This window comes from Equus quagga, chromosome 22, assembly GCF_021613505.1.
Source record: "Equus quagga isolate Etosha38 chromosome 22, UCLA_HA_Equagga_1.0, whole genome shotgun sequence".
Classification (NCBI taxonomy): domain Eukaryota; kingdom Metazoa; phylum Chordata; class Mammalia; order Perissodactyla; family Equidae; genus Equus; species Equus quagga.
Genome location: NC_060288.1, coordinates 18,002,499 through 18,015,218, shown reverse-complemented (window position 1 = coordinate 18,015,218; position 12,720 = coordinate 18,002,499). Strand labels below are relative to the sequence as shown.

Sequence of the window (12,720 nt, the reverse complement as noted above, 5' to 3'; positions counted from 1 at the left end):
TACTTTCTGTCTCTCAAACACAGTGCACTGTTCCTGCATTCTTTCCACCAGGCACACTGTCTTCTGAGGGAGTGTTCTGCGGTGGCCATGGGCACGGGAAGACCACGGTGGCCATCTTTTGGTAGGACGTATTATGTCTCCCTGCTTAGAGTACCAAGAAGTGCCTATGGCATATAAACTAAATACTTTCCACCAGAAAAATTAGATTTAAAAATTAGCTCAGTAATGCAATGTTGTGTGTTTTTTATATGTGTCCTACTGGAACTTGAATGTGATCAAATACATGAGATGAAAAGTGTAAAACTCTGGCAAAGTGGTAGAAAGTGAAGGACATTCCTTTCCTCTGACCCCATACCTGGGACCCCTTTCCTACACTCTACTCCTGGGGAAATAACAACTTGTTAGATGCTCGAAAGAGGTCTAGAGATAATGCTAATATCCGTATAGGTTGAGCTGAAGTAAGCATTATTGGATTATTACGTTTTCTTAGTAGGCATCCATAGTCTTTCCTCCTGTGTTTGAAGCTAGAGGTAAAAGATATAGGAAAAAGGATGAAGAAAGACAAATCACTTAAACATGGAGTCTTGCCTCAATGTTATATAGGATGAAAGAGGAGATAATATGAATTAGTAGAAGATAATGAGATTAATAGAAGATAATAGATAATGAGAATATTACAGAAGGCATTCATATCTTATAAAAAGTGAAAGATTAATCTACCATATATTATGTACCCTGTTACAATAATCCTCATTTCTTTTCACTTTACTTCTCTTTTTTTTATGATATCCTAGATAGAAAGAGGAATGAGTTATCCGACAAATTTAGATTTTGCAAACTTGTACATTGATGAGAGTCCTATTGAAATACATTGTTAAGAAAGATTTTCAACACACAAATGTGTCATTTCCTTTCTTCATGAACCAGATGGCGAAATACTATGTGATAAAGATTTTAGCTTTCATTTGTAAAGAGAGGGAAGTGGATAAATCACTGCTGCTGTCCTCAGGATAAACGGTAAAAGAAGTTCATTTTAATATTTTTCCCAAATTGCTTCCATTGAGTATATAAGTCTGTTCTGTGTCTGTGTGTGTTTGTGTACGTGTGTGTGTGTGTATGTGATATATATATATAAATATATATATATAAAATCCATAATTTATGGTAGAACTTTTTATCCTACTACTAATAATTTGATTTGGTTATTTCAATGAGGAAAAATAGAGATTTCTGCAAGGTTTTCTGTGAGTGAAAAACGTGTGTGCATAAATATATATGAAATATACTAAATACTTTGTTGGTTGAACTAGCAAGAAATTTTTGGCATGTAATTGTTCATATTTTATTAAAAAATTATTGACTTTATTCAAAATATGATTAACCATTTTAATTAGTTTCATTTCCTTACTTTTCATATAATAGTTTTGGCTTTAACGTAATACATTTTATTATCTTTACTTTCTCATATAGCAAATATTGGCTGGGCCTTTACTGCATGCACTTCATTGAGCTAGATGTAAGGAAGGAATACAAACAATAAAATACAGTCTCTGTCTTCAGGGAGTTTGTGATCTAAGACAAATAGGTGTAATATAATTTGAGCACCTTAAGTAGGGGGAAAGCGCTATAGATAACTAACATGGGAATGAATGAGAGGCCAAAATTACTTCAAGGGGAGAAAGGACTATTAAAAAAAACTTCATGGAGATGTTAGCATTTAGGTTCATCTTGAAGAATAGGTAAGATTTACACAGCATCAAACAGGGTTAGCATTCTCACTGCCACGTGAGAATAGTGATAGAAAAGTCATAGAATGAGATTATTACGTTTTCTGCAGTAATTAGGAGCTGCTATTGTGGACGTACACCACCTACATTCAAATCAGCTCCCCTACACCCTAGTTGTACAACGTTAGCAAGTTACTTAAACATTTTAGGTCTTGGTTTCCTAACCTTGTAAAATGGAGAAAATACTGCTGTGTACCTCACGGAGCTGCTGTGAGGATAAAATTTTAAAAATCCATATAAAAAAATTGACATTTTAAAATAATGGTGAGTCATTCATTGACAGTTGTCTATGTACCAGGCAATTTACAAAAATTATTTTTAATCTTCATAATTCTTTCAATTGATGTAATCATATTTTACATATGTAAAGAAACTGCAGTCAAATAAATTAAAATATTTGCCAAAGATCACATAGCTAGGAAATAGCATAGTCAATATTCAAATCTAGACTTCAGATTTAAAAATGGACGCTCTGCCTTCTTCACTGCCTAGGACGAACATGAGTGGCATCACACACAGTATGGACGCTTCCATTTCTTACCTTAATCCCTCTTGTGAAGAGGCACTGGCTTGACAAATACGTTAATTTTATTTTCATTTCATATATATTTTTAACTGTTCATAAAAAATCAAAGTCTCTGTTTTTAAACAATAAGGAAAGTTACACAGTGATTATTTACCCCAAATTGTAAAGATGATATGAACCTTAAGAGTTTGATGATAAATCTGAATAGGGACAGTCTTAGAAGAAAGAATGTACAGTATTTATTACATATAAAGAATTTTCACATCTATATAAAGAAAGATCACCTGGGGATGTAAAAACTATTGATATAAATAAACAAAAACCCAAGAAGAAAAATAAATAATAAACAATTACATGGAAATATCTCTTCCACATAATAAAAAATGCTAAATAAAGCCACCTTGAGATATCATTTAACTCTTATCAAAATCTAATGACTCTAAAATAATTACTACTGAATAATTATTACTAACTAGTGGTGAATTTGGTTTAAAACTGTCATACTCTTATGAATGGAATCTTTGTAAATATTTAAGATCTTTTTAAAGAGCAATCAGACAGTAGATTCAAAGAAGTTTAAAATAGTTTTCCTGACACCTGGTGGTTCAACAAATGGTGAATTATCATAAAGAAACACTTCAAAAGAAGAAAGCTGAATTATGAAAATATTTACAACATCATCATCTATATTAGTAAAACATTGCCTCCAAAGAAGAGGGGAAAAATTTTTCAAAAAGAATTGCATTATAGGAAAATGGTTACATAAATAAGATACATATATTTGATGAATTATTATGTAGCCCATTTTAAATTTGAAAAAAATCATTTGAAATATAAAAATATTAATAGTATTTTAAAGAAAATATATAAGGTCAAATGATAATGTACATTATGATATCAGCTATGTAACATATATGTGGACGAAGACTCAAATTTCCTATGAAAAATGAAGGCATTTTTTCTTATATTAGGGTGACGGGAATGATAGAAATTTTGCCCCAATTATCTGTAATATTGTTATAATGTTTTTGTAGTAAAAACAGGAGAAAATAAAGGCTGTGTTTCCAAACAGGTTTACACTGAAATTCTTTCATTATTGTTTTCCTGCTGGAGCTTCTGTAAGCTTTTCACCCACTTTATAAAAAGCTGAAGTTGCACAGATGTGTTTCACTTCTCATGAGAACATGCTTTTAATAGATTATCCTAACTCAAAAGATTTCTCAATCCTTTGTCAGCGCATTGCGTTTTGGTAAGAATTGTAACTTTATGTCAAGTTATTTTTTCTCTTACCTTTGGAAATGACATTAAAGGCTCATTTGAATTGTGTGAATTGTTCACTGACTGCTAACAAAACTTCACATGTATGTGTGTTCTCTAACGTCACTAAAAAAATTAAAATGATAATGATCAGAGTAAAGAACTGAAGTAATCTAGTAAATCTAATGAATACCGTGGAGGCAAAGTGGGGACATTAGGGATCAAATATTTTGTTTCCGCTTCCTATTAACACAATGCAGAGAAAAACCTTTTATTACCCAATGTGTAACAGAACTTTTTAAATCCCCACATTAGCAAAATACGAACTTTTCTTGAGGCACAACCCCAGATATGAAACCCAGTCATCCTACAAAATATTTTGCATTTCATTTATTTATGTGATTTCTCATAATGTATTTACGTATGTGATGAACACGTTTTGAGTGTCAGGAACTCTCTGGTCATTGACCCAAAGAGATAAAAACTCCTGAATCATGGGTCTAATTTGGGTGAAAGGAGGCCAGCAATAGACAAGATAAATGAGGAAAAAATATTTCATGTTAGATGGGGATAAGATCTGAGGGAAAAATATCAAGCCAGGAAAGAGAAGAGGAAGTGAAAAAGAGAGGTTGCAATTTTAAATCTGATGCCCCAGAAATATCTGCCTGAGAGAATGAGGTTTTAGTTAGGACCTGAGTGAGATGGGAAGGTATTTTGAGCAGAAGAGTGACAAGATCCGACTGACTATTTAAGAGGAACATTCAAGACATCATGTGGAGAATAAGCCGGAAGTGAAGAGTGAAGCTGAGAGGCCGGTTAGGGAGCTATTAAGATAGTCCAGGTGAGGAAGAGGATGGAGCTTGGGTCAGGATGGTAGTAGAGGAGGTGATGAGAAGCAATCAGTTTCTCCATAGGGTTTGAAAACAAACCAACAAGATCTGGTGATAGATTGGATGTGGAGGATGAGAGAGGGTGGGGGACAAGGAAGCTCCTAGATTTGGGCCTTATTAGAAATCCAAGTAGTCATGTTGCTAGGTAGTTGCATACATAAGTCTGGAGTTCAGAGGAGAGATCTGGGCAAGAGATAGAGGTGGAAGAGTCATCAGCTTTAGAAACTGTATTTAAAGCAATAAGGCTGGAAGATTACCAAGGGAGTGAGTAAAGCTAGAAAGAGGACAAGAACTGAGACCTGACACACTTCAGTGTTAATAGGTTGGGAGATGAGGAGGAATAAGAAGCAGGGAAACTAACTCTCCTCAAGGTACCATCTCAATGCAATCTTCAGTATCTCTTCTCAACAGAAAAGCATGAGCATGACCAAATTTCTGGTATACACTCAAGGCCTTTCATTTTTTTACCTTGGCTGCTTCTTGATCTCTCAAGAATGTGCTTCTGCCTCTACCGTACATAAAACAGCTCAGAGACATGTGGCAAGATATGGATGTCCCTGCATGCCTTGAGATTCCTTTCTCTTCTTCATGACCCTGACTTCCTCTTCTCCCATAGTGTCCAAGGTTCTTCTTTATCTTTAGGGCTAGTTCGTCTTCCTCTACTTGCCCACTAAATACATTTGTTCTCAAGTTTACGTCCCCCATATTTTTTTCCTCAATAATACTTTCTACTGTTTGATTTTTTTCTCCTATTCTTTGTTAAAGTCCTACTTGTGATGCTTGTTCATCAATTCTTTTAATTTCCTTCTTTTCTTAATGCCTCTTGGATTCTCCCCTTAATTGCCTATCACATTGCTGCTATCCAAGATGCCTGTCTGGGGTAGAGAAAAAAGAGCTGAAACCCAAACATTGGGAAGGCATGGCTCTGAGGAAGTCAGGAGTTGCTGAGCAATCAGATATGGGTCTTGTGCGTGAGAGAGATCAAGAATAAGGCCTTGGCTGCTGGTTTGAGTGATCATGCTTTTCTAGTGCCTGTATATTACTTCTGTATTGTCATATGCCTAACTGTATCATGTATGTTCCACTACACATTAGATAGAAGATAATAAATGATTATAATAATAAATGGATGATATACCAACACCAAAAATGCTGGAAAAAGAAAAGTTAGGTTGATGTAGAAAATTTACCATTTTAGCTAGTTGTATTATTTTAAAAAATCTGATTCTGAGGGGCTGGCCCCATGGCCAAGTGGCTAAGTTCATGCCCTCCGCTGCAGGCGGCCCAGTGTTTCGTTAGTTTGAATCCTGGGCACGGACATGGCACTGCGCATCAAGCCACGCTGAGGCAGCGTCCCACATGCCACAACTAGAAGGACCCACAACGAAGAATATACAACTATGTACTGGGGAGCTTTGGGGAGAAAAAGGAAAAAATAAAATCTTAAAAAAAAAATCTGATTCTGAGACGTGAGATCTGAGCTGGATATTGGCTTGGTCTGTATGCAGGTAGTAGTTCAAGCCATAGAAGTAGACGTCATTCTCAGAAAGAGCATGGAGACTAAGAATAAAAGAAAGTGACAAGAGAAAATGCCAGCAGTCCTGTGACAGCACCATCTATGATTAACCTAACCTTTTTTTTTCTGGAAAAAAATGTACCAATATTTCATATAGTTCATGATGAACCAACCTGCATTATACGCTGCCCCAGAAAACAAACAAAACTTCATGTGATATACTGAGAGGAATATTTTTCAGTCATCATTCCACTCAACAGATTTTAGTGTTCATCTTCCTTTCAGCCCTCCACACCTCTCAGGGGTTTTATACACACTGGATATGGGCAATTAGGGTAATCTACTCACAGAGGTTTATTAGAGGGTTTGTTTTTTCAAAATTTTAATAAATCTACCCAAAGAAACAATAGTATGAAATACAATTATCTACAAAACATTTATTATCATCTATATAAGCCCATAAAAGACAGATCAAAGCTTAGAGGCCTGAAGAAAAACAAAATTGAGCTTAATCTCTATTTCAGGGGGAGAGTGAAATAACCAAAAATGTATTTAATGACTATATATGCATTTTATCACTAGTAATATAAACACCACTGCAGCCAAAGCAAAGAGTAATTTATTACTTAATTTGTGTAGGTACATCTTCATTTTTGAAAAATGGAATCCCCCTTTACATTAAAGATCCTACATTCCCCAGTCATTTCACTATTAAGGCAGTTTCAAATGTTTCTAGGTGAGAAATGTAGCGATATGGTTGTTTGAGATTGTTCCCTCCTATTTCCATCAAGATTTGATTTCATTTAAATTGTATCACAGTGTTAGCTAAAATGATAAAGGTAAAACAGAAGTCCGGATAGATGTTTTCAAGGCAGCTGGCCTGTTTAGACTATTACAGTTGCAAAAGGAAGGTGATATCTTTAGTTTTCTGGCAAACTAAAAGCCAAAGAAAGCAAGTTGGATTGTGCAGTGTTGGATTACAGAAAAGATAGAAACATACCTGCAAACATAATTTTGTCTTCAACTAAAACACAGGAGGAATGGGTTAATCACATAAATTTTTCCCTAAATCACTCTAAGTGATATAGAGGGGACAGTTTCTGTTTTTTTATGATGAAATTATTATAGGTAACATTTATTGAGTACTTACTATGTGCTGGGCTCTAAGTGCTTATTTATTTATTTTTACCTTTTGACCTCTTTCAGCCATTTCTCCCACCTCTTACTCTCTGCTTCTGGCAACCACCAATCTGTTCTCTGTATCTATGAACTTGGTCTTTTTTTTTTTTTTTAGAAACCACATATAAGAGAGATAACACATACATTATTTGCATTTCCCTGTCTGACTTATTTCACTTAGCATAATGCCCTCAAAGGCCATCCATGTTGTCACAAATGGCAAGATTTCATTCTTTTTTATGGTTGAATAATAATCCATTGTATATATGCACCACATTTGCTTTATCCATTCATCCACTAATGGACACGTAGATTGTTTTCATACCTTGGCTATTGTAAATAATGTGGCAATGAACCTAGGGATACATATATCTTTTCAAATTAATGTTTTTGTTTTCTTCAGGTAAGTACCCAGAAGTGAAATTGCTGGATCATATGGTAGTTCTATTTTTAATTTTTGAGAAACTGCTGTATCATTTTCCATAATGGGTGCACCAATTTACATTCCCACCAACAGTATTCAAGGTTTCCGTTTTCTCCACATCCTCAACAACACTTACTATTTCTTGTCTTTTTTGATAATAGCCATTCTGACAGGTGTGAGGTGATATCTCATTGTGGTTTTGATTTGCATTTCCCTGATGATTAATGATGTTGAGTATCTTTTCATGTACCCGTTGGTCATCTGTATATCTTCTTTGGAAAAATATCTAGTAAGATCTTCTATCCATTGTTCAATTAGAATGGTTTTTCTTGCTATTGAATTGTATGAATTTTTTGTATATTTTTTATGTTAGTCCCTTATCAGACATATGATTTGCAAGTATTTTCTTCCATTCGGCATGTTGTCTTTTCATTCTGTTGATGATTTCCCTTGCTGTGCAGAAACTTTTTAGTTTGATGTTGTCCCATTTGTTTATTTTTGCTTTTGTTGATTTTCTTTTTTGTCAGGTTCAAAAAATCATCACCAAGACCAATGTCAAGGAGCATACCACCTAAGTTTTCTTCTAGGAGTTTTATGGTTTCAGGTTTTCCATTCAAGTCTTTAATCCATTTTGAGTTAATTTTCGTGTACACGCTAAGATAGTAGTCTGTATAGATATATCTTGAATATTATTTTTGGAGTAGGTTGTGAAAGCCAGATTGATTTATATAATCAGAAGAATGAAAGAAGAAATTGATGAGTAGGATGCCCCCAACTACATTCTCCTCTGGCCTCTTCTGCTAGGCCCTCTGCCCAGAGCTCCTGCTTCCATGATGCTGATCCACTCTGGTTCCCATGTTCCTCATGCCTTCATGCTCTTTAACGTATTTTCCACCCCTAGAATATTTTTCTTATTCCAAATTCCTGCTCATTTTTCAAAATTCTGATAAACTGTTATCTTTTCTGTATTCCCATCTTAACTAGCCACTTTCCCAAAAGAGTTAATCACTCTCTTTTGGACTATGCCTGTGCTTTGTGTGTATATATACCACATTGTCAGGAGATTATTTATGAAGATTTTAGTCATTCATATTAATGCAGAAAATTGTTGGTGGTTGAGAATGTTCTATACATGATGACCTTGGCATTCTAGTGACTTGCACAATGCTTAATATAATGACTCATACCAGGAATTGGTTGGACTGGCCTATGTGAAGAGATAGGTATTTCTATCCTAAATTCATTGATTGAAAATATCCCAAAATTTATCATTCACTTTTCTGTTTTTACAATGTAGCATCTAGCATTCTAGAGACCCCTAAAAAAACCCAATGGGATTCTTTCTTTCTCCCAAGAAAAGTCCTTTAAGCCAAGGAGGCTGTGTGGGTTCTAAATTGCAAATTTATTTGAAAGTACATGTGGAGTTTCTGAGCAAGTATATGGACAAAAATAATGTTCATTCTGCTTTATTGAGGCCAAGATTAGATCAGTGAATGATCATCCTGGATTTGCCACTTTCTTTTCTCTTTAAAATATTAAAAAGTTTAAGTTTTCTGTAAGAAGCATTCCTATACGCTTTGACAAAGTTCTGTAATATATGTATTTAAAGGGCTAAACACAGAGGGAGTGGTTTGAGAGAAATCCTCCAAGACAATTTGAGGAATCTGTTGCTAAAGCTCATGAAGATATTTTTTTTCATGAAAACAAATCTTCATTAAAGACATGTTAACAGTCAGATTGCTCAAGGCAAATATCGCGGGGAGAGAGAGAGACAGTTCCTGACTGTCCATTCACGCTGAGGATGCAGGTTGAAGAGTGGTTCTCAAAGAGGGATGGGTATTTGGAACTGTGTGGGGCTGAAGTTTTTGGATATTTGCGGGGGGAAGCAGTGAAATAATGATTAGGAGACATTTTTGACATCTAGTGGGTGGCATCCAGGAGTGATAAACATCCTACACAACTAAGATACTCCTTCACAAAAGGGAATTGTTCCAGCCACAATGCTAGGAATGTTCCCTTCAGGACCACAATGGGATGTGACCATAGCTGGTTGTCAATTGGACCTGACAAAATAAAAACGAACGTTGATAGGAACAGGCTAGAGGGAGTGGCAGTCTCTCTACAGCAGAACATAGTCACCCAGCCGCAAGATTTGGTTCCTGTTCCAGGAAACTATCAAAAGAGTAAGAACGAAGAATAGAAAAATAAAATCTGAAATTATGGGCAAAACCTATTTACCAAAAAGTTCTCTATGAAAAGAAGCACAGCTTTTTGGTCCCTGTATCTCCCAATATCCATCTTGTTTAAAAAACAAAAAGAAAACAACTACATGACACTAATGTCTTACAAAAAAATCAGATCATTCATCCTATAAATATTTATTATTCCTGGTTGCTTTAGGCTCTGGTAATATAACATTGAACAAAACCAGATATGTCCCTTCTCTTATGCAGTTCACAGTCTAGAGAGATTTGCCAGCTTCAATAGGTTTCACTTTTTTAATAAAAATATTCACATCTTGAAGAGAGTAACATAAGAGATGTTTCTTTTGTGTATAAGTGAAAATGGAGTCATAATGTCTCAAATATTAGGACCAAAGCCATCATCAAACACGTGCAGAAGGGGCCAGAAAGCTGACTGAAAGGAAAGGATTTCTAGTTACATAGCAGGTGTATCTAAATGTATACTTTGTGAGCCCATCCTTTATAAACTTGAGCTCAAAGTTAAAAATCTTTGTCACATAGTCCCAATTGCTTTAAACTATAGTTTTAAAATGAATTTAACTAAGCTTTATTGTCATCTCAGTTTTTAAGATTTTGTTTTTTTGAGGGCCAGCCCCCATGGCCTACTTGTTAAGTTCAGCACACTCTGCTTCTGTGGCCTGGGTTTGGTTCCTGAGTGTGGACCTACACCGCTCTGTTAGCGGCCATGCTGTGCTGGCAGCCCGTATACTAAAAAATAGAGGGAGATTGGTATGGATGTCATCTCAGAGCAAATCTTCCTCAGCAAAAAAAAAAAAAAAAAAAAAATTGTTAATTTGTTTTGCTTGGAAAGTAAAACTGTCATCCAAATCAAATAGTAGAGTAAATTCAAAAGGTAGAAATGGCAATAGAGGTTGGATCTGAATTATCCAATTTAGTTTTCTATAATGGTCAATTTTCCCCGATAATTATTTATTTCTTTCACTTTGCCTCTGCCTAAGAAAAGAGGAGGTAGGTCCTATACCTTCCCCCTCCCCCCCTTCCTCCACAGTGGCCAAACATTTAAATACACTTCTTGGTCAGATCAATAGGATTTACAGAAACTCCGGCCAATCCATAGGATGATACGTGTACAAAGATTGTCATTGCAAACAGCAAAGTAAAGAATCTCCTGATAATATTTAAAACAATATATTGACAGGAATTGAGTCACATCCTTACTTGTCAATATCTCTCCCCAAGGCAGGATGAGCATTTGCATACGAACGATTGTCCTTCATTTCCTGGACAAGATGTGAATTTGGTGTCCTGGAGCTGCCAGTGTACTCAGTTACAATTACGGCTGTGTTAAATCCATAACTTAGCATTAGAGAAAATAAGAAATGATCAGAAGATGTTGGCTTCATGCTAAATTTATCAATCAAATGAACTCAACTCTTTCCAAGAAAAAGTCATACAATTTCTTTTGACTGAAAACGATCTTAAAATGGGTCCTCAGACTGGCAGGAGCAGCGTTGCTAGATAACTTGTTGAAATTGCAAATTCATGACCCTCACCCCAAATATCAGAAACTCTGGGGGTGAGGCCCATCAATCTGTTTTTAATCAAGTCTTTCAAACGATTCTGATGCATCTTAAAGAGACACAGGCATAGATTATGTCATAGAATATAGATTGTGCTTAAAAAGGTACAAGGACATTTTTGTGATGTTGCCAGTGTATAATGAGAAAAGCCCTGAACAAATATATAAATACAAGGGAAAAAAAAAGAAATCAAAAACTTTTTCCTGTTGTTCCTAATCTAGTAACTAGACTTCATCTTTCCAAAATGATAAACAGATGCCTTGGCAAAAGGAAAACTGACTCATGAAGCTCTGATAAAAGGTCACAGGAAATATTTCTCCAAACTTTGCACATATGTTTGTTCTAAGGGAAACTATTTTTTCTTTTCAGCTAAACAGTTGTTTTCTGTCACTTGGGAAAATATTTTTCTAGCTAAGAAAAAAAACTACCTTTCATTCTCAAAAAACACACACCTACAAATAGATACACATTTGTATGTAGAAATATACTGGAGTAGGTTCCGTTAAGTATTTTAATGTTAAAATTACAAGTCATGGGTAGGTTTAATTTATGGCTCTATATGGCAGATTTGTAAATTTAGCCAACTAATTATGCTTGTTTCCTTGCTATAATTATAAAATTCAACTTGAAACATTATGCCAAAGGTCCTTAGCCATTTCGTGTGTAATAATATATTTTTCCATGTGTTTAATAGAAGTATGGAGCAGTGGGATAGCTTTTCTGATCAACCAGAGGACGCTGACAGCTGTACAGAATCTGTGAAGTTTGATGCTCGCTCAATGACAGCTTTGCTTCCTCCGAGTAAGTAGGAGGTTGGAGTGCCCATGGAGGTTGCCCTTAGAGTTATTGACATAATGTAAAATTATAATCTTGAGACTTGCCTTAAATGTGTATAAATGTTAAAATAATACTCATTGGATAAATCAGTCTTCTCCTCTCTTGACACAGAATAGAAAATAAGCTTAACTTGAAGTAAGGAAGCATTGTAATAGATTAAATTAGTCTACAATATTGATTGAGTCCTCTGATTTCCCAGGCACTGGACTAGGTCCTGGGGATGACTGTGACCCTAGCACCATGAATGTTTAGAAATCATGGGTAGTCAGTGCTTGTGTTAGTTTCTTAGGGCTGCTGTAACAAATTCCCACAAATCAGATGGCTTAAAACAACAGACATTTATTCTCTCATACTTCTGAAGGCCAGAAGTCTGAAGTCAAGGTGCTGGCAAGGTAATGCTCCCTTTGAAGGCTCTAGAGAAGAATCCTTCTCTGCCTATTCCTAGCTTCTAGTGGCTCCTGGCAATTCTTAGTGTTTCTTGGCTTATAACTGCATCATTCTAATCTCCTCCTCCAGCTTC

The 12,720-nt window shown here is 35.4% G+C and overlaps 1 protein-coding gene across 1 annotated transcript in view; it reads left to right on the top strand.

Annotated features, from left to right (window-relative positions):
• The first annotated feature begins 935 nt into the window (after positions 1-935).
• Positions 936-12,720, top strand: part of MSR1 (macrophage scavenger receptor 1) — a 74,234-nt gene continuing 62,449 nt past the window's right edge. The window contains exons 1-2 of the mRNA XM_046648624.1: positions 936-1,017; positions 12,058-12,164. Of these exons, the coding sequence (XP_046504580.1) occupies positions 12,062-12,164 (103 nt within the window). The 5' untranslated portion in view covers positions 936-1,017; positions 12,058-12,061. The remainder of the gene's footprint in view (positions 1,018-12,057; positions 12,165-12,720) is intronic.